Raw genomic sequence first — 26,716 nt, 5'->3', positions numbered from 1 at the left:
CGAAAGTAAAGGTAATTCCCCTAAAAAAATACGTCTCTGCAGTGTTAAACCCTGTAGGAGTACCTCACTAAAGCCAGTATTTCCAAATTAATTTAAAGAGATTGTTTACACATAGAAAAGTCTGCAGAACTGGGCTCAGAAAGAACAAGACATCCACTCATCTCTATTCACATCCTGCATTCTGCCTGATTATATTAATGGAATATTCATTAGCACAACCAAATATGCTACACCAAATACACCAGTTTAAGCCCACTTACATGCTGAAATTATTAACAAGTTTACAGTGCTAACAACACATAAAATATGCATTTTAAAAATCAGTATTCTGCCTAAAGATGCTACTGAAAACACTAAATAAATAAAACAGATAACTTACATTCATAATCGTTTTGACTTACCCTTGTAGAAGAATTCACCAAAGAACCATCCAGATTGCCAGTGTTGCACTTGAAATTCAAATATAGATCAGGATTGTGATTTGCTTCCCATCTTCCCAAGTCAGGAGTCACTGACTTGTCTGAGTTTGCAGATATTTTCTGGTAGGCAGTGCAAGTCATTCCTGTGAAACTGGAGGGCTTGATCATAAAGGCCTCCAGAGCAATATTACGAGATACCTGTGAAAGCATTGAGAACAGTTAGGTCACAAATTCATTAACCACTCTTGCAATATTGTATGTGCATTGTGGACTTACTGCATATACTCAGTGAAGGGTTGTGCATGTATGCACACACACACACACATATATATATTCTTGGGGTGAGAAAGAAAACAGAACTTTATAAAAATACGATACAGGATTCTACAACACCATAGTGGGTTTGCTTCCATCTTTCTTTCTGAGATATAGATATAGAGATAGAGATGTTATAGATATAGATGATATAGATAGATCTATTTCTATCAGTTACATTAGTTATTATTATATCAGCTTTGCAATTCCATCATTATCAGCTTCAATGGAATCAGGAATTAAAGCAACAGAGTTATAAAGTGAACTAGCAACGCCAGGCTTAAGAACTATTTAAAAAATGAATAAGGCTGTGCTTTGTACCTAAGAAATGAAACAGGAACCTTCTCAGCTATTTATTGTTCAGAAAGTCATCCTTTTGTCATAGTAAATATTTCAAGAAATATTTCAAGTGGCTGAGTCTTTTCTCAGATCTTGTTCCATGAGAACATTGAACATGACTAAATGGTTCAGTGCAACACCATGGTACAGGTCCATCTGTGACCTACCCTTCAGCAACGTGAAGTGTAGGGAGATGGAGACTGCAGCAGAGTGCAGAGATGCATCTCCACCCTTAAAGCAGCATTGCCATTTCATCACAGGCCTGTGCATGAGACAAACAGCTCGTGTTGTAACAGGTGGACTTGGACTGGCACCACACTGATAGGAATATGTGGTTTCTGCCTCCAGGCACAGATTGTTTAGTGAGCTAAACCTGGCAGTGCTGGATCACTGCTTAGACTCAATGACCTTAAAGATCTTTGACCACCTAAATTATTCTATGATTCAGTGTTATATGGCTGACACAATTTATGGAATTTTTCCTTTTTTTTTACTTCAGAATTGAAACTATTGGCTACCTAAGGTGTGGGTGTTTTATTTGCTGTTTTCAGAAATAAAGATGCAACAGATGCAACTTCTGTGAGGCACTTTCCTGGCTGGCCTCCCAAAGGAACAGACATGTTTGGTATGGCATAAGATGACACCAGAAATACTCCACAGCTTTTGTTTATTTACAAATTGCACTCAACAGTAAACTACTTCTCCTACAGGAAGCCACAAGAAGCTAAAAGATAAAGCATGGCAATACAGTTAGTGCCACATATTAAGTCTGAGTACATAGAATTACTCTTTTCAGTAATGTCAACATATTCCTGAAGCAGTGACAGGGAAAGAACTCAACCTTTGTCACTTGACATTTAAAAGAACGGCAAATATAAACAACAGAGCCCTCCTAGCTGTCACATTGCAAAATACTTCTAAAAGTTATCTTATTGTCACTACGAATTTTATATAAAGACTTTTAGCAAATTTGATTCTTTCACACAAATGAGAATCAAATAAAAAACTTCCTTTAAGAACAGTCCAATATATTTTTGTCTCTGTTGAAAGCCAGCTTTTCTAAAAACATACAGTGAACAAACTAAGGCTATTATACTATCTGGCTTCCTCTATAATTCACCTCAGTCTATAATTTTTTTTTTGTTGCTTTTATTTTTATACATTATTCCTATGATTGACTCTGTACTTGAACTCAGATTTAAATAGTATTTTTTTTGAAAATGCAGTGGACAATTGAGAAAAGAATAAAGGTTGTTTAAAAGCAAGCAAGCAAGGAAACTAAACCAAGGAACAGCAAGGCTTTGAAGTATTTATCTAAACCTCTAAAAGGATAACTTTCAAGTTTCTGATTTAGATGTATTTCTGCTATTTAGATGTTGAAGCTGACAAGAAGACAATACCTCAGTCTCGAAATGACAACCTCTCATATCCAAGTGACACACTTGTGTAGGTGGAGGACAAGGAGTAAAGAAATGATTTCTAACAGGTACAGCTTGCTTCTAAAAAAACTAAAATTAATCCCAAATCAGTAACATTTAGGACATGATAGACCTTTGCTGAAAATCTTCTAAATACTTTAATCAATAATTGTCCAGAAGCCTCCTGGTAAGGTGTCATAAAATCTTCCAGCTACAAGGGATCTTGGTGTCTTTTATTGTCTGACATGTTGCTGTCAGACACTCACTCAGCTTGGACCGTTCAAAATAAAACCATATACTATAGTGGCTTTAAAATAGGAACTGAATTAATATTAAAAACATCAGGAAGATATTGTTGTGAACACTATATTGTCACAATAAATACAACTGATCAAAGAATACCATCTCTACCACTTTTTAATACCATTGGTGATATTTAAAATTTTTTTTGGTCTTGCAAACAGAATTCAAGAGAAAAAAAATCTTACAAAACATTCTGTAATTTTCTGAAATACCTTTGATATAACCTGAGTCTTGCTGGTCAGTACTCGACTTGCAATTTGTTCCACACACCGTACAATCCTGGTGCAGGCCTTGTCCTCCTTCTGAGCCATCCACAACACGTGGTCATCCGCCAACATGATATTGCTGGCAATCTCAATGAGAGCATCCCCAATCTGGAAGAGAAGAAAAAATAAAACAAAAAAAGGTATTGTCTGTAAAACTCAAAAAATAATAAAAGAACAGATAAGAGTACAAATGAAGGCAGGCACCTTATTTCTCTTGGTAACCATAACTGAAAGACAACTTTGATTTTATAAAAAATTTAAATGGACTGAAAAGAAAAACCAAGAAAGGACAAGTGCAATTCATATCAAGGAAGAGCTTTCTAATTCACAACTTTAAAGCTTATCTTCTAGATAAACCAGACAAATTGAGTGATCTCCTTTCAATAAACAGAATCCCAGAATTATCACCCTCTTTCCTAAACTCATTAAATTGGCCCTGTCCTTCTAAAGAACTGCTTCATGTTCAATCAAAGGACCTTGAGGGGAGAGTTGGGGGAAGGAAAAAAAAGAGGAAAAATATATTTGAAAGATATCTTTGTTACAGACATAGTGGAGTAAATTTGAGATATAGCTCAGCTGCTGATACAAATTTAGATTATCAAATTAGCCATAGCTTTCGTAGTTTTAATTCATGCTTGTGCCTAAGCCAAAATAACAGATCTTTGTTGCACCAGGTGATATTTTACAGATTCTGGTAACTGTGTGTTTGAAATTTTATTAGTAGTTACATTTAGAAAGAATAAATATCTCTGTGAATATTTTTTGTAATTATTTCAAGCTGGAATAAAAATGTTTGCTTTTTGAAATTCAAAACCTTAATTTGAGTAAAATTTCGAAATTAACATGACCACGTTACCAATGTTCTTGAAGGCAAAGATAGGGAAAAGATATACCAAGCTGTCACAAATAAACCTGAATAAAAAGATATATAGAAGAGAAAAACAACTGAAAAATATTGTTTAAGAAAAGTTCAAGAAGTCAAAAAAATGACAGTAATTGAAACAGAAAAATAAAGCAAATACACAGATAATTCACTGGAAAGGAAAATAGAAAATCAGCAATGGTGAAAAAGATTTAAAGGATGTCTGAGGTTATAAAGCTAGTTCTGCATTTTCAATTAAAAAATACATAAATTTCACGTGCTTTGCAAAGAAAACAAATAATGAGACTACATGTGAAATTTTATGTGACTGTTCCTGAAATATTTAATCTATTTTTGAGAACATAATTACTAGATAATTCTAGATGGCTTTTGACAATGTGACATAGTTATTGATAAAATGAATAATAATGAATCACATTAAGAGTGATTTATGAGAAATTATAAAAGCAAACACCAATCAGCTGGCAGTAACTTACTGAGGACAGAACAATAGTTTATAAATATACAAAAGGAGATAAATAAGAAAAGGAAGTAATTTATACTATAATTAAATGCATTAATAAAGAGTAAAAGCATGTTATTTACAAAAATTTAGGCTATTATGAGTGTTCCTGGCAAAAATTGTGGTGTGTTGCAAATATGTCCCTTGTGCAGCTGTTGAATCCCTCTTGTTTGAGAGGTGAACCACCAGATGGGACAAAGCATCTTTACCTTGTATAAAAATGAACAATCCCATGTGGAATGGGATGCACATCCCAGAGAAGAAGTACAGAAACTGTTCTAGTTTAGCAAGAATGTTTTTGAAAATTTTTTGAAAAATTGCATTTTGATTGATTTCTGATGGATTTATGTAATTGCAGTTTCAGCTGCTAGTCAATTCCAAACTAACTGCCTTATATTAAATAAAGCTCAGTCCTATTTATAATTACAAGTGCAGCCTCATGTGTGAAGCTATTGACACTTAAATTTCATAGGTGTTTTTGTACCTTGTAAGAGTTAAGAAATGGGTGCCACTAGAGAGCTCAATGAATGAGGACTCTATTTAGCAAACTTGAGAGAGAGAGAAAGGAAAAGAGAGAAAAATTAGGAGAAATTGTATAAATTAAGAAAATAAAGGATTACTTAATCAGAGATGTAGAAATAAGTGATGGAGATAAAGATGTTTTGATACAGAAAAAGAAGCAGAAACTAAAATCTGTTTGAAAGGAAGAAGTCAAAAGATTAGAGATGGTGCTCAGTTTAATGGAAAATGCATCAGCTGCTAAGAAAATAGGGGGTTTATGGCAAATCCAGCTGTTTCTTTTGAATGTCAAATTTTTGTTTTGCCAGAAAGCAATAAGACCTTATCAGGATTCTGAGCTGAAAAAAAGTTGCAGCTTTGAACGTGATTCTTGGAGAGCACTTAATAATATACTTTGGATCTAATGTATAATGGTGATATTGATGTTGGAGACATCCTCAAATTGGCACTAAAATGTTATCTGTTACAATTTCCAGAGCCAGAATGGAATGAACACTGCCAAACCAAAAGAAAACATCATGTGGTCAAAAATTACAGTTTATGAAATCTTAATGCAAGCAGTTACTCTGAAAATTAACAGTAAAAAAAAATTATGATTGTTTCTGTTCTCTGTAAAAACCTATTTTTCCCATAGGGTTTGCATAATTCTGATTAGATTTTCCTGCAAAAATGGCATACATAATGCTAAAAGTTTCTGTATGAAGTGGCACATAAAGACATATCTTCTCTTTACAAGAAGTAACAACTCCTTTCAAAATTCAGGGAAAACCTTCTGATGAAAGGAAGAAAACAAAGAAGCACGTGTAGCTCCAGTGGCCAGACAGAGTCCATTCTAACAGACAGGGTAGAAATCAAATTTAAAAAGAAAATTAAATAGGTGGCTCATTAAAAAACAGGTTTTATTCCTAAGCAGCAATGCCCTTGTCATCAGAGAAGAAGACTGAGTTTCCTTTTTGGCACAAAGAGACACATCACAGTTTATGCAGAACATTTGCAATCAGCAATCAGTTTTACAAGCTACTCTTCGGTGTCTGCCCGCATACATTAAGAACAGGCCCATATCTGAGGACTTCACTTCTGAGTGAAACTTTTTTCAGCATAGACAAGATATCTTACATCTTCAACTTCATCCACGAAGACAATTAACTTTTCCATTATATAAGCCAAATATATTACATCCATTTTATCCGCAAAGAGGGAAGCACCTCTGGTGTAGGCTGTCAGCTGGCGCGAGAACTCGAGCACGGTTGTCAAATTGATGTGCATCTGAAAATACATTAGAATTGTTAGGCTTCATAAATCAGCTAGCTTCATTATCTGTAAAATCTGGAGATCACATCCATTGGTATAATGCCTGTCATAATTTCACATGGATTTATGTGCATCAATATGCCATGGATATACATTTCAGGGGCATTTGAATGTATCTTCAGCCTTAGGTCTTGGATTTCATTGCTGTTACCTGAAGACACCACCACAACAGACCAACAAATTTTTAAGATTTTTGACTACTTTTTTCTAGACTATAACTATCTGGCCTCATAAAATATACCAAGCTGCTAACCTTGCCTTGCCTTTGTCTCTAGACCATCATGAAAACAAGAGCATCAGCAAGAGTTCCTATACACAGTGGAACAAGGCAGGAGAACAAGAGAACTTCAGACTGGTTGTGAAGAAAATCTTTCCTGTTATAAGAGTAGTCAGGCATTTGAACAGGTTAACCCCAAGAAATTGTACAGCCTCCATCCTCAGGGGTTATAAAGTCCTGAGTCCTGAGAAACTCAACCTTACCTCATTGCTTACAGGAGAATAGACTGGATTCTAGACAACCTCCCAATTATTTTATTACCCTGTAATTGCAATGGCTCTCTTAATAGTCTAATTACTCTTATTTATGAACCTCTTTGAAAACAAACTTTCTGTGGTCTTATCTACCACTGCTGATACCAGCAGGGAAGAAAGGGTCAAGGAAACTGAAAGTTGTAAATTTAGTATGGCAGTTACACATCTGGGCCATCATCCACAGTGTTTCTTGTTATGCTTTTTTTTTCCTCATTAATTTCTATCCATCTACTTTTTACTTATCCATAAGAAACCATGTAAGTACTGCTTTTCTTGAAGACATCAAGAAGGCGTTCTAAAGAGGAAAAGCACTTCAGCTGACAAAACTCTGATATGGGACTCTAGGAGAAATTAACATCTTTCTGGAAAAACCCATGAGGGGAAGGAAAGTCAAGCCCTGATCACCCTGTCAGCATTACTAATAATCATCGAGACTCTGAGCACATAATGGAAAGAAATATCAAGATAAAGGTAATAAATGCTGTGCACTTGTTCCTACTACAACTTCCAATTACCAAGGAAACAAAAGGTTGTCTTTCAAGTAAAGCATTTTTTTAAAGTCCATCTATCCCAAACCTGCGGCCGAACCAACATTTCTTGCAAGCTACTCAACCAGACCAGTTCTAGAAAAGGGGAGCCTTGGCTTTCAAAATATTATTACCTGACTAAAGGCATGAAGAACCTGAGTTATTTCTTGTGAGTAAGGGCATTCAGAGTAGTTTTCTTCATCCCAGCGTCCGGTCCGGTTACATTTACGCCACGCCTTGGCCTCTTCTGCGCCCTTGTGAAATGTAACAGGGTTAAAAGAGTACTGGAGACAGGGGTGGTAAGCAGTTATCCCAGCCAAAGTCTTGGGCCACCTATGAACAGCATGACAGCAAAAATCAAAATGCAAAAGCCAACTTACAACAGAGATACATGTAACGATATATAACCATACACAACAACATAACGTGATATACAAGGAAAGAAAGCTATTTTAACTTGTGCTTCACAGTGTTTTATAATGAATTACTTTGTTTCCTTGGAAAATGTCAGAACTATACAGGTTCAGACAGGCTGGTCACACACTCATTCTGCCTTAATTCCAGGAAGGTGTTTAGTGTTAAGGGAAAAGATACGGTTGGTGCTTTTACTACATTAATGTTTGCAGACCGCAAAAAGCAGAGCAGTAAGTCCATGAAGCAAAGAAAAAAAATTATATACAGTATTATAAAGAGCATATAGTACCATAGAGGCCTTTTGCCTCTATGAAATATTGGTTTTAGTAAAACACTGGCATTAATGCAACTGGGCCACACTTATTGGCAAGTTACTTCACAAGTAAACTAAAGAGAATTCTGAACCTAGCATTCTCACAGTGAGCACAATCTGGCCTTTATGACTAAGAATGATAGCCTGTAAGAACATTATAATTTGCTTTTCAGAATAAGTTTACAGAATTCTATAAAACAACGGAAAAAACAGTAGAACATGGCCATAATAGAGAAAACCTCTTAGTACAAAAGGCCAGTTCATTCTGACACTCAGTGCCTAATTCTTGCTGCAGTTATGCAATTATAAATACCACCTAGGCTGGACAACTGAAACAGCCACATTCCCCTAACAGTTGATGCTTTCTTTCCTTTCTTTTGCCCAATAAAAGAACTGCTCTTTCTAGTTTTGCCTTTGTGGCTCAATTCTTTCTACTTCCATATGTGTTATGTTACCAAAATTTCAAAGACCTTTGTAAGAACACTTGCTGGTGTGATACCTCATCTCTGAGGATAAACCTTTGGAGCAATTTCAAGCACTAATGCTGAATTTGAACCTGATAAATTCTCTACAATTTTCAGTTCATTCACTCAAATGCCAAAAGAACCTATGGACTCAGCATCCTTTTGATGTACATTTTAAAAATAAATTTATATGGATTTCTAGGAAGATGATCAATAGATTGAGAAATGTCCATTCCTGTTCTTTTGATTGATATAAAATGACAAAAATGCCCCTGGTGTTAGTTTGTGCAGCTTGAAGATTTATATATATTTATTTATGGAGAAAAGGGTGTCATTTTAGGGCAAGAACATGAACTTCATGGAGTTGTCATCTAAACGATTCAGTATGAGTTTTCTGATAGGATGTATACATTTCTTGAAGATCCAATTAAAACTTAAGTATATCCACCATGAAAAGACACGATTCCAGTTTTTGTGATGACAAATCTATACCTAAGATTGTCAAAGGTCTCTAATGAATTTTAATCCATATATATGTATTGCCTCAGCAATTTTGCCTCAGTGAAAGAGGCAAACTCACTGCTACTGAGGTTAACACATAATAAAATCGCTTTGTAGTAAAGAGAAAACAGATTATTTGAGTAGGTTTTTATTTCCACTTCTTTCTAATACAATCATTTACTTTCATTCAAACACAACAAATAGTACAAAGCACCTTTGGGAAAGTTTTAAAGGTAACCTAAAAATAAATAGAAGCTTTCAGGTCAGAAATATTTGCAGAAAGTTCTGCTATTCAGGAGAAGCTTCCTTCCTCATCTATTTTCCTTTCATTAACTATTCAAGCTGAATTCTCATTATAATTCATTTGATAACAAATTACTTTCTTGATTTCTCAATGGGATTGCCATCATACATCAGCCTTATTGTCAAGCAGGTTTTGTTTAAGAGCTTTGTGCACATCACCATTGTATTTTAGAGCTGACTGAAAACAACAACAAATTCCACAGAAACCTTTTCTTCTGATTAAAATTTTTAAAATTTCCACCAGCTTTTGTAGATAAAATTAATGATGGAGAGAGAACTACATTTAATCTACAAAATTTTGCAGATTCCTAAGATTCAGATAGCAAGACAGGTGTATTTTGTAAGCATGTGATATACTGGTAGAACTGTGTGTCCTTAAGCTCACCTCATGTAATATATTTGTTTTACTAAATAGTTTTACTTTCTATTTTGATCCTCCTCAGTGAAATATTCTATTAACCGTCTTATGTAATTTGTTACTTCTAATCTCAGCTCAACAAAAACTGAAATATCATGAAAGCATGAATATGGTCTGTAGCTACATTAATACATGGAACACACTCCAAACCCTCAAAGTCATACCTGAAATCTCCCTTGTTGTTAATGATTCTTTCTGCAGGGCAGTAGGGTGCAGCTGTTTCAAGTACCACGATTTCTACTTGTTTAGAGCTATTTCCATAGGAATTCTTGACTAGACACTCCCATTCTCCAGTTGCATCAGTGTCAATACTGGATAGGATAAGCTCACTAAAAAGTAAAAGATTCATCATTGTATACACTTAATTATACAGATATCAAGTCATTGGTTTTCTGATATTAACTTATTTTCAGAGTTTTTTATAAACATATCAAAATGGGGTTTGGTCTATGATATCAGAGGGACAGATAGTATGTCAGTGGTAGTAAGCTCTTAGCAGCACCAATTTGTATTGACTACTCAGCTTCTAACAGGCTATAACAAAATCACAAATCATCACAAAAGAATATCAACTATTTGTCAAAGCCCATTCTCCTTTCTACAGGTATTACAGAATGTTTGGTTTGTTACCTAACCAAACACAGAAATGCATTTCAAGTTGACCACACAATCAACCCACAGGGAATGGGTTTGCCTTCAGCTGTGATTGCAGCTCCTGTGGCATTTCAACAGCAGAGTTGGCACTCTGCTATCAGGGGCAGAACGTTATTCAATTACTACAACTCTACAGTTGACGTAAACCAAAAATAATGATAGCTACTACAGTTTCAGAAGGTAACACATTATATCTTAAATCTGCCATTGGGCTAGAAATAAATTTTAGTACAGTTTTAAACAAATTACAGCTTTTGAAAGTAGTTGGGAAAGGAAAAGAAGAAGCATTTATCTGAAATATTTACTTTGCTTTACAGAAATGGCTTGTCTTTGACAAGCCTTGTGGTTTAGACAATTAGAAATTATGTGGGAAGAAACACAGTAGGGTTGGAAACAAAGAGAATGTACATTATAAAACCTGAAGGACTAAATTAAAAGTTAATAAATTTACTTCAAATCTGTATTTAAAATAAAGTCTTGAAAATTGTACTTGTAACCTTCAGCAGCTTTAGGTAGAGTCTGACATTTTGAAAGATGATTTTCACAAGTACCTACTACAGGACTGTTACCTGTGTCCTTAGAAAACAAGTAAACAACAGTAAATAGTCTTTAAGTTAGTTGTTTCCAAGTTTTTGCATAGTTCTCCAGCTATTCAGTGAAAATTATTATTAAATAGTAACTTAAAAAAATTCACATTAGTCCTATTTATGATGGCTTTGAACTCCAAGTGCCTTGTAACCCCCTGTTTCATTTTTACAGTGGATTCTAACACATTTTTATAGTAAAAAATATAGAAAAAGCATTAATAGCCATTCTCAGAGAGTAGCTTAGTATTTCAATGTCAAAAGAAGCAATTGTTCTCTTAAGAAGTCTCAGGTGAATAGCCCAGTAACAGCAGCCTCTCAGCTAATTCTTAATACATCTTTTTGCATTCAGGTAGAAGTACTTCAGTGAAATTACCCAGTTTAACAAGGTTTTAATTAAATGTTACATTTCATATGTCACAACAATCTCACATCATCTTTATAGACAGTTAAGAAAGATCATATTCATAGAAAGATCATAGAATTTATAAAATAATTATGCATAAAACTTCTTCACTGAAAGAAAAGGCAGCAGATATATTCACCTGTAGCATCAAGATATTGAGACTTCACAAATGAACAGAATGTATGATAGTTGTGCTGATATTTTGATATATTTTCTAGAAAATATCCAAATTCACTGTTAACAATATAAATTTAATAAAATTGGAAACCATGGTGATGTTAGGTAAATACCATATTTCAGCTTATTATAAATTTTACAAATAATCAGTATGCAGATAAATAAATATAAAGGGTACATTTTCCATTTATTTAAACTGCTGCAATGTGTTCTGTTGTAAATTTATCTGCTGCTTAACAGGTCTCCTGTCAGTAGATGAAGATTCCCAGACTCAGAGACAAATATTTACTGATACATCAGCCTTGTTTCTGATAGAAATGCAATACTTGAGCACTGGTTCAAATGATCTCAAAAGATGAGTAACTCCTCATATTCACACTTTTAATCTTCTATTGCCCTTTCTTCAGATGGTGATAAAAAACAAGCCAGAATAGGTTTATGCAATATAATGACTAGATCATGAAATTGTCTTCTGAATTGCCATCTGGCCACTGTAAATGATGCATTCATTTATATTCCTCTTGGAATATTTTGATAGCAAGCCCAATGGTGAAACTGTTCATTTACTTACCATCTGGATATGACAAATGATAAATTGATCTTATACCTCTGGAGAATTTGGGGAACTGAATTTAAAAAAAAGTCTTAACACTCCAAAAAAGCAGTCAACTTGATCCTTTAGCATTTTCTCATCTTATAATCCTGGAAGACTTTGACTTCACAGTCCTGGCAGACTAGAAGGAAAGAGTGGGCCTTTCCTGTGTATGGAATTTTAAAACTTTATTTCACTAAGTTTTCTAGTAGGTCATTACATATTTTAAGTCCTGGCATGGTTACATAAGCACGCCCAGAGATTCTCACTCGTAGTCGAAAGGCATTCTTGATCTCTCCTGGCAATGGCAACAAGTCTTGGGTAAAGGCAAGAACTCTCCCATAACTTGAGAACACAGCAGGACTCTGATTTAGGAGCTTGACAAAAAAAGACAAAATAATTAAGAGAGGATGCCTCCTTTGGCTTTGTTCCTTTCTTGCCTATCCTATCTCACAGGAGCTAATGAACATCAGGCCACAAATGCAGCAATCTTGCCCCTACCATGGAGCTTTCCTAAGGATGGAGTATGAGTCAACACGCATTCCCACGCCCTCTGCATTAGCAATCACATCCTACTCCTCAGCAGTGTGACAGTTGCCACTTTTCATGGAAATTTTGACTTCCAGGATGAGAAGAAATGGCTTCAAGTGGCAGCAGAGGGAAGGTTTGGATTAGATATTACAAAAAGGGTGGTCCGGCAGTGGGACAGGCTGTCCAGGAATTGTGGAATTGCCTCCAAGAAGTGTTCAAAATCCACATTGATGTGGCACTTGGGGATATGGTTCAGTGGTGAACACTTGGACTGGATGATCTTAGAGGTTTTCTCAAACCTTAACAACTCTGTGATATTCTATGATGATAAAATGAAGTCAGACATTCATGAGATGGTATCAAGGCTAACTGAACATGAAGATTGCTGCCTGATGAGAAAAGGATGACTAGCAGGCTCTTCTCAAGTTTCCCTTTGAGATTATAGTGACCTTCTCAGTAAAAACATTGAAAGGAAGAAAGAGAATATACATCATTCTTTTTTGTACTGGGAAATTTCATGCATGGTAGAATTCCTTTTTACAAATGCAATGACTGACATATTGAAAAATTAATTAAAATGTACAGCTGATGCAACTGCATGAAAAGGTTCTTATAATATTCAACAGAAGCCCGTGGCATTTGCCATTATAAAGAAAGGAACCATAACACCAGCGGAAGCCACAGTCATGTAATCAAGTAACCTATGACAATAGGGTTCTATTTGAGGCATAGTTTTGCATTGCTACAGCTATGCATAACTAATTAGACAATCAGAAGTAGGTCTCATTATGCAAAGTTACTCAACCATGTCCTGAAGAAGTACTACAGCGACATTTACTGTACGCCCCAGCAGTCATTTGCATGCCAGGAAACAAAGTAACAAATAAAGAAGAGACTTTAACACCGTATTTTGATTGGCTTTCCACAAGAAATACTTTAGAAGTCTGACTTGAGTCTCTGTAAGATTTAGGAAGAACCAATTGGTCTTCCGGCAGGAAAATAAAAATTAATTACTTAAACACAGGAGACATTTAGGATTTCTCATACTCTTCCTCAGACAGATAAATAGCTGTTGTGTTCCCACAGTTCAGGCAGAAGGTCTGCATAACATGCCTCCAACTCATACCACCTTAAATTATTAATACTAACATGCAATTTAAAAAATGAGTGTTGGTCTCCAGAGTACCCTGCTGCTCGGAATACAGCCTTTCACAGGGGACATAAGGTTAAAATATGGAAAATGAAGAGAGAATCTGTAAATCAAGGCACTTGTCTGAACTCAAATTGCTAGTCTGATCTCTCTGACAAAATTAGTTATTTACCCTTGAAAGAAACAGCTTTAGAAGGCTGATGGCCTTTGAAGTAAACTTGTGTCCAGGCAACAGCAAGAAAAAAGGAAGATGAAAGTTGGTACTCATTTTATGTGAGATGTCTAGCAAGTATTTTCAGGTGTAATCAATTTCTCATACACAGAGGTAATGCAATACACATTTTTTTTTTCTTTTGATTGCATACAAAAACAAAGCTTAACTTACAATTTAATACCATCTGTAGGTACCCAAGAGATGCCACACGCTATTTTTTTTTCTATAATTTATCTATCTGCTAATTTGTTCACATGCTAGAGTTATGACAAGAATTGGGAAGGACCCAGATTTAATAACAATATATTGAAAAAAAAAATCCACACCAAACCAAAGACCTACTTCCAAAATAGGAGAAAAGAGCTGCATGTCAGTTAGTAAAACCATCTCATTTTATTTCCTTTGTACTCCTCAAATTACTTCAATTGAAATGCAAATGTTCAAAAATACTGTCACAGGCTAATATCCATTTGCTGCCCAACAGTCAGCAGTGAGATGTATTTGCTATAGGTGGATATTGAAGTACCTGTGACCTACATATATGCCATTAATTTCTTTCATAAAATTGAGAAAATAAACACTATTAATACTAGAGTGACTCTACCAAACCATCTTCAGAAACTACATCAGAAACCTAAACATCCCTACATCATATCACATCTTTGGTTTGTTGTATGAGCTCGTTCTCACTCACTGAGCTTGTCAGGGAGAGACAATCAGCAACTGTTGTGCACTGAAGGGTGTACATAAAGATTTTTGTATTTATCTTCAAACTCCCACAGTCCTGGAGTCAATACATGCCAGTCTAGCCAGCTGAGAATATAAGTGGGGAGAGAAAAAGAAAAGGACCAACAGCTCTGGAGACCAAAACACTCTCCTGCTGGATAAACCCTCAGCCAGCTGGCAGGTCTGTGGTGCACAGTGCCACAAAGCCATCTGAAGAGAGCACACCTGGGCCAGGGCTCATTTAAAGTACTTCATGAATCAGTTGTCTGTCACTGAGCTCTCTGTCAGTCGGTGAAAGGTTTAGGGATGCTCAGGTGTGTTTATTGTTATTAGTTTTGTTCTACCAGCAAGCTGAAGGATTGCAGGATGGATACAACTGCAGCCTTCTGGGGAAATGGTGCTACACCTGCTGGATGCCTTCAGCTGCCCTGAGGTACTCTGTATGCTGCAATGTTACATTCAGAGGGAGCTTTATTTCATTAGCATAACTCCTATGATCTGTACACTATCAGAGATTCTTAGAAAAAAAAAAGCCACCAATAGCCAAAATTGTGTGAAAAGCTTTTAAAGTTAAATATTTACTCAGATGACTCAGAAGTGTTAATCTGCTTATGACAATTCTTGGTTATTTGATTACATGCCACTGGGATGAGCAAAAAAAACCCAAGCAATCATCACAAAACCCCCAAACAACACACAAAAGGAAACAAACCAAAAACCCTAATAAATTAATTTTACAATTTCAAATTATTTGTCAAATATATATTACTTTGACATGATATAAATGCAGAAATTAATTATCTAATGAATACTTTATGGGCTGGTTGATATATTAGAGTTAGAATACTGACCTATTTTATTTGCCCACTTGCACAAAATTTTGGAAGATCTAAAAAGAAGTTAATACATAGCACTTCCCTATGTAAGAACTTCAGGAACAATCTCTTTCTCAGTATTTGGTGTATCTCCTGCAGTGTAAAATTTATTTTGTAATGGCCAGGAGCCACCCAATCACAATACCATAAACAATTAAATATAGGGAGTGTTCAATCCTGCAGGGAGAAGGAAGAGGGGAAAGGACCTATTTTCATGGAATTCCAGCATGTCAATGGGAATATGCCCTACAATACATTCTCAGTGTTGAAAAGATTGAAATACATGAAAATTCAAAAGTAATTCAGTTGTTGTTTCAATATTTCTAACAAGTGTAGAAATGGTTTGCTTCACCAGTATTTAGGGGGGTTTACCTGGCACCAGATTCTGGATGTATGTCATAAATGCTCTGATACGCTCACATTTGGTTCACAGATTTACAAACTACTGCCTGGACCCAGAGAAAATGTAGAATTATACTTAACATTGATGCTGACAGGAAAAGTACTTTAGAAAAAGCCAGCCCTGAGATGTTGACTCCAAATTGCTGCTACAGTGCAGCATGTCCTCAGCTGTAGCTGCAGCTGTTTGAAGGGCCACATTAAAATCATTCTGGCCTTAAAAAGTCAAAGCAAAACCCTCTGATTCTCCCTTGTGGGGGCTAAAGCATCAATTTTTGTTCTTACTACTGAACATTTCATTGCTGTGGCTGAATTCACCCATATATAGCTGCTGGATATAAGCAGAGATGGAAGTGAGAGGTCAAAATTTAGTGCAAGGCATCTTCTTAATCTGGTCTCAACACCAAAGAAGATTTTTGTAACATTCTTCAAGCACTCCATCAAAATGTTTTTACAGTTCTGACTTACTATTTTTTTAGGGTATTTTAATTCTATCAGCCAAAATATTTATATATACTTTTTGGTGAAAATACCTATTTTTCAATCATGTTCAAATAAGCACTTACCCAAATCAAGCCTACAGTTTTGTGGCACAGCACAACTCTTAGGTAATGGTCTATTACTTTAATGACAGAGGCTGTCGTGGTTGCTGCTTTTGCTTTTCATTGTATTAGTCTCTTCACAGGTTATATTTTAAAATATTCCCCACACTGATTAGTAGTAAAACTGTCATTGACTTTTATTCAGGTAATTGAAATTCTTTTAGATAAAAGACCTAAGTTTAATTAATCTTCCAAATTAATTCACATGAAGGTACTCTTAATCTCACATAATGAAACCCTTACCCTCGGCATTTCATAATATTCTGCAATAATTTAAAATATTATCTTCCTATCTGATATATGAGAACACTGCTGGTGAAGTAGCATCTGTCAGTGGCCCTTTTCTGACTTCAGTGCCTGAAATGAGTTGTAGACCATTGCCTACAGGGCTTAAAGTGACCTCAAAATAATACAGAAATATTGATTTACAATTTAAACTGTTATTTTGCTTCATTTGGTTCACTCCTTGACAGCTAAAGGTCAAACAGGGTCAGTTAGGTAAACCAAAAATATCAGCACTGAACAATTTCTGCTTATCTCTCTGGATTTCTCAGTATGACCCACAGCTGCTCATCTCCAAAATACTCATGACAGCAGAACACAGAGTGATTATACAATACCTGCATTTCTGAATCAAGTTACTTGGATCTGCTCTAATCCTGTTAATCTTGTGCAATCTCCAATATTCTGCCATGATTTGGTACAGATCTAAACTTTCAGTCAAGAATCCAACCTACCAACATCCTTATCAGGGGTTTTCAGACTGTTTTTCTACCTAGGAACAGCTCAAACCACTATTGCTTGCTTCATGTCTTTTCCAGATGTATTCCTGCCTGAACTATTAACAAAGTTTAGGGATCACCTGGATCATTTCATGCCTTGAATTTCTGCTTTTCTCTCAGAAGTTCTGGAAGCATTTTGTTCTTTTTTATAGGACGGGTTACCTGGATCTCAAACTTGCCATGACACCACCTGTCTGCTCCTGGAATCAATTTCCTTTCTCTAATCACATCTCAAACAACCTTTATTCTTCTAGTGAAACTGTCTCAATCAAAATCCTAATTCTTTGCTGGTATCTGCAGTGATAATTTCAAACAGTAAAAAAGTATTAATTGAACTCAACGTCCTGTTCAGATAACATAAATTACGATTAAAAGTTTTAAACCACACCACTTAATTTGATTTTTTTTTGTACCTTCAGTATTACAAGTGGATCACGATTTGAAGTTTTTCCTTTCTTTTGCACAGTTTTGAGATCTTCACCTCTCATCTCGAACATTATCATTTATTTCATTACATATTTGGAAGTGGCTACTCTCACCATGTAAAGCACTTAGAAGATTAAAAAAACCTAGATTCTTAAGCTTTTTTTTTTTTAATATTAAAAACCTCCACAAAATAAAGTGGCTTTGTCAACTGTTTTCAGAAGACTGAGATAGTTAGGACAGACTGCTAAAACAAAATTTTCGGGGGATCAAAATTCAGTGCTAGGAGTCTGTGGCAAATCTATCACAATAAAAATTACACTTGAAATAAACTTTGGATCCTAGCACCTGTTAGCCTAGGTTTAGTTTGAGAGCATGTTGGTTTCTCCAGCTGTAGCTCTCCTTTTTATGGGTTCTTAACTTTCTTCACAGTTTAATGTTTTCAGAATGAGCACTTGTGAACTGTAATGGTCCCAGAGCAGCTATTACAGCTGTCGGGGCATAAGCACTGTTAAACACTCTACACAAGTATTTACAGAGTAGAAATAAAAAAGAATTCAAAATTGTCATTTTATTCTTTGTGGTAAATATGAAACTTCTTGAAAATTAAAGTATCTCTGCCACTGTGGAGTTTCTTGGTTCACAGAACTAAAATAATTTCCTTTTCTAGTTCAATATTCTAATAACTGTCCTGCTAGCTTCTCCAAACACTGAAAGGGAACAGTGGGGAAGCTGGGAAAGATGCTGTGCTGCAGGGAATCCTACATGACCTTCCTTCTGTGTGGCTTCAGGGATATCAGAGAATCAGAATGTGTTGAGTTAGAATTGCTGCTTATTATCAAACTGATATAATATTCCAGGCTAAAGAAATTAGGCTGTCTTCATGGAAGTACCATTAACAAATTCAGCTAGATCCATTCACAAATGATAGGAAATTAGTCCCACATCATATGTATATTTTCATATATGACTATGACATTTATACATAGGCATAATGACAGAAAATTAAACACCAGCAAAATCAAATATTATTATCATTGGCAAGAAATGATAAATGCAAGCTTGCAGCAGAATTGAAAACACCTTTTCAAGATCTCCTGTATGGGAATACTCCTTGCCAAGAAAAATGTCACAGACCGGAATACAGTTCAAAACTTTAGTTTAATTATTGTAACAAAAATATTTATTTTAGTTTATTCTGCTTTATCATAGGAGACAAAAAATACACATTTGGATATTTTATCCTTCTACTGTGACAGTTAATAAAACAGAAGGGTTTAGCATGATATTTGTGTTGTAAATCCATGTCCAGAAATATCTGGAACGACCCAATAAAATAACCACCTAAAAATGTTTGAATAAGCAGCTTTTGGAACATGACTACACCTCTTTGTTCAAAACCAGCTATAGAAATCTTTAAATTGCTAAGTAGCAGAGGCCAAAGTCTGTCCCTTAGTGCAATTACAGAAAGCCACAGAGAGTGGACATTTGCTGTAAAGACTAGGTATGCAAAGGCAAAATACGATACTGTAAGAACCAATTTCAAGTTACCTTTATTTTTAGTCCAAATCACATACTTAACATTTGATAGCCTCAGGGAGGCACAGTCTTTCTGATGTTTCAGTGCCTTGTACAACCATGATTTAGCCTTAAGAACTATCACACTGTGTAACAGCATGTAACAAGCATAACATACATACTGTTGCAACATGTAACAAGCATGCTATTACATATTATTTTAATTTGTTATGATAATAATTATATAAATTAGGCTATAGTATATATGGTCATAAAGATGGGATTAAAATTAAGAAATGCTGAAGATAATTTTAACAGTCACGACATGGCCAATCTTTTCTTATTTTCAACAATGCATGTCTTTATGTTTAAAAAACATTGACTTCAAAACAGTACAGTGTTTAAAAGTAGGTTTAAAAGTATGCCTTCGATAAGTTAATTCTGATCAGCACCTAAATCAAGGCAGAGGCGCAGCTGCTCAAGTATTAGCATTTTTGGCTGGATAGGGACTATGCTCTATGGTAAATGCAGTGTTGATGCCCTTCTATCTTATGAAGTGCCATATATAGTGCAAATAAATGAGGAATTAAAATGTTGCATGCTTTTAAAAAGCTGTTTAAGGACTTGGAGTTCTATTCAAAAATATTTTCTCTTATCTTAACAGTCTGTACCACACAACTTGGGCAAGTCAGAGTATTTTTCCAGTCTATAACAGCAAACATGATGATGTATTTAAAGACTATTTTTTCTGAATGTGCATACTGCACATTCCAGTGCATACTGCACCATCAGCATCAAGGTCACCTACTGAATGGCACAGTAACGAGGTAGGCAGGAGATCAACCATCCTTATTAAAAATGCTGTGGTAGACAATGGTTTTTATTTTACAGTCTGGCAAAAAAGAAGTAATGTAAGGTAAAAATCAGTCAAGCTACTTACAGCTTTTTAAGAGGGATAGCTATTTTGAAAACAGTTTGAGACTACTTATTTTAGTTTATTATTATGCTTTACAAATTGCTTTTACAGTACAAAATATAATTCAGTTGAAAAACATAATGAGGTGATTAACAGCATGTCTTTTAATTTTGGTGTAATGGAAATAGGAAGAACACATTTTAATTTAAGTGACTCGGCAGTTATATAATAGCTCATGCACTTGGCATTACTGTACTAATTGGTCTAATAGTTCTTTTCATTGATATTAGAAGAAAGGCAGTAGCTGTGAGAATAGGTCAGATCTACAGGACTCCAAAAGGGGTCAAATAACCAGTGGGTAGATGAAATTAATAAAGCCAAAAGTCCTCAGTGGACAGGATTTAATTTGACTCCCTTCATAACGTCTATTTGATAGTTCAAGAAGCATTTCAGGTCAATTATATTAATAGAAACTGTTTGAGTGAAAAGATGTTAATGATTATCCAGAGCTAATTAGCATAGCTATTTTCACTCCATCTTCTACAAAGAGAAAGGCAGAACATGCACACAGAATCAGACTCTCTTTTTGATCAATGATGGAAACTGGCAGAGGACAAAAGGATGTGTGCAACAACTTAGCAGCTTTTAGTGACAAGCCAATACTCAATGATGAAACCCAAAAATAAACACTGAAATTTATAATTTATTAAATAATGTTTAACAGGAAAACTGAAGCAAAACTGGAACATTATAGTCACTGCCAAATATTAGGTTTTGCTTCTTTTATATAAGTCTACTCTACTTCATTCCTCCTGCACTTTTCACATCAGCAAATGCATCTGTAGATCTCTTCATCTCTCAAGCACACACGGACAGAGATGGTAAAAGTCACAGAAAATTGAGAAATACTTAATGAGAAACAAAAATGAGATTACTTAACCAAAAAATACAGGATCTAGTATATTGGAACCTACAAAAACTAATCCAAGCCTTTTCAATTAATAGTTCTTCATAGGCCCACCACTCAGACTTCTAGACAGTGTCATGAAGAAGCAGTTTGGCTGTAAGTCACTGTCATATGCTAACTGAAGCTTTTCTTGTTTTTTCATGTTTCTTCTCATGGTTATAAGAGACATAAGAGGTATAAGAAACTGGTTTATCTGTTTCAAACCCATATCTGATCAAATCTGGATACTTAGACAGAAAAAGTACAATTTGTGACCACGGCCAACCATGGCCATGAAAAATCTCTACCTCTGTGCCCAGATTCAAGCGTGCAATTGAATTGCTTCAAATCAACCAACTCCTGATGCACGTTTTAGCGGGGTTTGTTGCAAGTGTGGAGTGTGCCCCCCTGGCCTGCCAGCCTGGCTGTCCCAAGAGGCGTGTGTTACCGTGTGATGAGGCAGCAGTCGTGGATGATGCTGTCCTCCACGAAGACACCGCGCTCCTCGTCGGTCTCCACCGCGCGCCCCGCGTGGAGCCACTGCACCTGCGTGGTGTTGTCCACGTAGGTGGCGGTGCACTGGAAAGGCAAGCGGTCCCCGTGGAAAACCACCTGTCTCTGTGATGGGATCAGCTCGAAGAGAGGGAGTTCCAGAGGCCCAGCTGCGGGGAAAACGAAACAAAAACGGGAGAACCAAGTCACAATTAATTCCTCTCGTATGAATATGGTAAAGTGAGCTAATTGCATACAATTCCAGCTTCTCATGAAAGCGTTAGCATAAAAGATAGGACCACTAACTCCCCACTGCAGTCTGCTCATGTTGTGAGTTCTAGAGATCACATTTTTCTCACTGGTGGGAGCCCAGATAAATAAAGGATTACCAGAATATCAAGAGAAAATGAGTTTTGTAAAACAGGTCACAGAATGGTTGAGGCTGGAAGGGATCTTTTGAGATGCTCCAACCCAGCCTCCGTCTCAAGGCAGGAAGCTTTACTATATGAGTGTACAGAATAAATTAGTAAGTCTTCCAGTTAGAGAAAAAATACAGCTATAACAGCTATATTTATATATGCATTTATATTATTATGTTTATATATTTATGTAGGTATAGATGTATTTATAGATGTATTTATATATGGGTTCAATTAATATTTATAAAACCACTTCATTGTCAGTAGAGGAAATGCCCATTGTGCTCCAGAACAAAACTTACTGTCTAGAGAGCCTAAACTACTTCATGTGCCAGGGATCTGGATAATAACAAGACTAATAATAGTTAAACTTTCCCGTAAGTTCAACTGTCCCCATGACTTTTCATTTTCCATTCCTTCTGCCTATTCCACAAGTCATCTCTGCTCTCTAGATAATTACTTAACATTAAATATTTATCTAAGTAGCTCTTCTTATCTATTTAAGGATGAACATTCTTTACCATATTTTTAAATGAACTTTATCTATCAAAGTTCTCTCCCAGAAACACCCCAATAATGAGAATACAGCACATTCTAAGCAGGCTATTACAAAAAACAAACTATCAGAAACCCAAATGCCTAAACCAATTTTTTTTTTAAATTGTAAATTTGGAAGGTATGTGCATTTTTTGTCCCGATAGAAGTCTGCTATTTCATAGATTTGGGAGTGATTGAAGGTTATTTTCCTCAATCCTAAAGTCTCCCTAGAGACTGCATCTGTAGATAGTATTTGTTTTCTTCTCTTTTTATCTCAAAACTACCTTAAGACAACTTCTGCAAAACACTTTCTCTATGTTATGAGAATAATGCTATTTCTTTAAATTCATAACAGAAAATTGAAAGGGAGAATTTTAGGAAAAAACAGAAGCTCTGCATCTAAAGATGATAATCTTTGGGATAATAAGAAATAAAGGAGAACTTTCATTTCTTTTCTCTGATATAACTCTTCTTAAGCACAAGAAAATGACTACCACTGATACTTTGTTATCATTGCACAAATTCTAATGGTAATGAAAATACTAAAGACTCACAAACATGACTAACAAGCAGATTACCATCAACATTCTGCACAACAGTTCCTACAATACAGCCTTTCCTCCTCAGGCTTCAACACCAAAATAATTCACTGAGCCTGGGCCACTCTTTAACCTCACTCTGCAATCTCACATCAGACAAAAGGCCTACAGTCTTGCACCTTGGTTATCATTCTACCTTGATGAGGAAAGAGAATATTGAGGCTAGATCTTATCCCTTCTTTTTTTTCTGTTTTCATTTAAAGGCTCTCATCATTAATATCAATCCATTCTACAGAGTTGTCAGCTGAAAGGTCACCCTTCCACCATTTGCACCACTAGTAACTATCTCAAACATCTATTTTTCTGACAAGTACCTTTTTTTTTCCATTTCACTGCTTGCCACTTTATCTTCCTTAAACTTGCTCCTCAAAATCTTCCATTGCCCCTAACAAATACAGATAAGCTTAGCCATGCCTATCCAGGTTGCAAGCCATAATCACTGGTTCTACAACTGCTAGAATTTGCTCTTACTCAGCATTCCACCCTAACACCCTTCTGTAGGTCGTTCAGGTGCTGTCTTTGGAACCCTTAAATTGTGAGAAGTTGCACTTACAAACCCAGTCTTGGGGCCTTGTTACTATTTGAGTATTTAAGTGTTAAATAGTACATTCATTACCTGTTTTAAGTAAACAGTGAGAGGGATTACTTCTACTTTTATACAAAAAAAGAATGCTGGCCAGCACAGCATGCAAGATTGGTACAAGTGAAGATGTGCTACTGCTGTTGGGGAGAAGCACACAGAGGATTAAGGGACTAGCTGCTTTCTACTGGAATATTTTAAATCTGCTTTGACCATAAGGTGCAGCCTTCAGAAAGACCTCCTTACCCATCCTGTAATTTACCTTTTGATTGCTCCTGTTATATGGAGACATTGATGCACTCTTAAAAATTCCTTGAAACATACACAGTATTTTTATATGACCTTTGGCTTCTAATTAAGACAAGAGAAGGTAAACCAGATTAATTCCTCATTCCTAATAGCTGCAGTTTGGTCTAAATCATTTATATTAAATGTTTTTCACTAGCAGATGCAGAGACTCTTCAAAAAAGTTGTGATTTTTGTGTTGCATTATGAAGTCAATTATGGAATATAAGGAAATATATGGAATGCTAATTTAGCCATAGATTTATGAAGTGACTACCAAAATGTAGAAAAATTAAGCATACTGTGACAGGTACAACAGCAATAGATAATACAGAAATATAATATTTCTCGTGGATATAGTAGTTTTTAACTGAGGATGCTGTATCTGGTCAAATGGTTATGTGCAGTGAGTGACACGTCGTGTCATGAGGCTATGAAGTAGGAGAAGTATCTAGAGTCTCAATATCTTTCAGTACTAGAGCACCAAAATCTTTAAGTCAAGTTAAATAACTTGCTGAGCATAGGGATGAAGTGTAACACTACCACTCTGAATTTATCTCTGTCTTGAGCATTGGTACCTGAGGCCCTCCCATAACCCCTTCTGTTGTCCAGCCTTGGGAATCACCAAACCCAGAAATGCAATGGAAATGAGGTGTTCTCTACAGGTTTTGTCAATTAATGATCCAAAATGAATGAAAACTTAACTTTACTTAAGCATGTCAAAGACTGATCAGTCCTATCAACAGTGTATTAATTCTTTTTCTTTCAAATCCTTTTCAGTGCCAATGAATTAAGATGAAGTGCAAAATGAACTAAAAATACACCCGGAATTAAACATACCATTATGCTAGGATATCCTCCTGACCAACTTTGAGAATGTACCTATTTGGTTTGGCCAAATTGCCAAATAATGTTGAAAAGTAATTTTCAAATTAAAAATAATAAAATTTCTATGGTTTATGACATTTGCAGACCATGGGAGCTAAACATCAGTACTCCTGGAAAACATCTGCTTTTAATCTCTGTGACATCCACATAAAAATATTAACACCAGAGCTAAACTTCAGTTGTTTTCCAGGGATAGTAATGACTTAAATATCTGAGGCTGGTTCTGCAACCATTACTCATGCAGAAGTTCCAGCTGACTTCTGTGACAAAGCTCACAGTTATGACGATTAATGGCACCAATAAGAGGTTCAGAATTAGGACCAATACCCTTTATCCCAAATGGCTATAAAATTATTGTAGAGTCACATCAGCTGGAAATACTTATTTTAAATCCATACTCCAACAATCTTTCAAAATTCAGAACAAAAATAAAAGTACTTATTAATGCTGTACACACATTTCCAAGCTTGACATTGAGAATAAAGTAAGAAGTAAGAAATTCTGAAAGTAGTTGGAATGATTTTGGCATTAATTTGACAGAACTTTAAATATAACAGCTCTGGCAAGCATAGCCCTATACAACTGATTTTTTTTCTTTGATTATGTGAGCAGTAAAGACTACACTGGAATTACTAAATATATATAATCTCTGATGGTCATATTTATGTGTGTGTGTGCATGTATGGCAGACACAACAGCCTCATAAAATTAAAATGTTTACTACTGTGCATTGAGAAGCGAGGGAGTAATTTCCAGGGATTTTATTCACTTTTTTACACACTTGAAAAATATTCCAAGATGCTCCTTCCAAGACAATCCACTGTGCTGCCCTCGAGCTTGGAGCCAGCACCCCTATCTGCAAATGAGAGTTGTGACTCCTCTCAAGGCATTCAGATCAAGAGCTGAAGGAGTGTTTTACAGTCTTTACCTGTCTTGTCTCTCCAGTCAGCACTAAACCATGATTGCAGCAGGGCACCACAGGAATCACTGATTGCAGCATGAATCTAAAGGTCTAACCCATCATTACAGTAATTACATCTTTTTTGTTATCTTTCACTTCTCAGCAGAAAAGGGTTTTGTTGACTGAAGGCCAGACTCTCTATGCCATCCAGTCTTGTATTTCAGATTAGAGCTAGACTAGAATACTGAGGACATACAGAGAAGGAATCAGGTTACACAAAAGCCACTGAATTAAGATTATCACTTGTGTACTTTTCAAATGGAGTATACCTCTGCATACTTTAATGCATGCAGTGTCCCAAGATGATGAAAAAAAAAATTGAAATTATTTTAAAAACAATTACCAAAAACAGAAAAACAGCAAAGTGCACTGAAGCTCTACAGAAATGTTCCAATGCAACTGCCCTTAGTATTTTTATAAAAGAATTTGTCTCACACACGTACACACATCATGTATTTCCTATTTTCTCCTTACAATTCAGTTCTTGAGATTTCAAAAGTATTTCAATTTCCCATCTAATTTTGGCCTTCTATTTTGTTTAAAAAATTGGAAAGGAGAAGAGTACGAAGGAAATACTGCTGTTTCTTGACATACATGGAACAAAAATGCTTGTAAAAAAGATAACATAAAAGTACATTTTTACTCACATTTTAGTTACATTTTTAAGTACCATATTACTATCTTTAGATAATATCCACTTCCAGTGAGTGCACA

The 26,716-nt window shown here is 35.6% G+C and overlaps 1 protein-coding gene across 1 annotated transcript in view; it reads right to left on the bottom strand.

Annotated features, from left to right (window-relative positions):
- Positions 1 to 26,716, bottom strand: part of LOC134554726 (adhesion G protein-coupled receptor A3-like) — a 253,447-nt gene that overhangs the window by 111,149 nt on the left and 115,582 nt on the right. Inside the window, exons 7-12 of the mRNA XM_063405559.1 lie at positions 21,690 to 21,903; positions 9,911 to 10,075; positions 7,468 to 7,666; positions 6,081 to 6,230; positions 3,007 to 3,168; positions 402 to 617 (exon numbers count right to left, since the gene is read on the bottom strand). Coding sequence (XP_063261629.1) covers positions 402 to 617; positions 3,007 to 3,168; positions 6,081 to 6,230; positions 7,468 to 7,666; positions 9,911 to 10,075; positions 21,690 to 21,903 — 1,106 coding nt within the window. The remainder of the gene's footprint in view (positions 1 to 401; positions 618 to 3,006; positions 3,169 to 6,080; positions 6,231 to 7,467; positions 7,667 to 9,910; positions 10,076 to 21,689; positions 21,904 to 26,716) is intronic.

Source organism: Prinia subflava, chromosome 9, assembly GCF_021018805.1.
Source record: "Prinia subflava isolate CZ2003 ecotype Zambia chromosome 9, Cam_Psub_1.2, whole genome shotgun sequence".
Lineage (NCBI taxonomy): Eukaryota > Metazoa > Chordata > Aves > Passeriformes > Cisticolidae > Prinia > Prinia subflava.
This window is presented reverse-complemented; position numbering and strand designations above follow the sequence as displayed.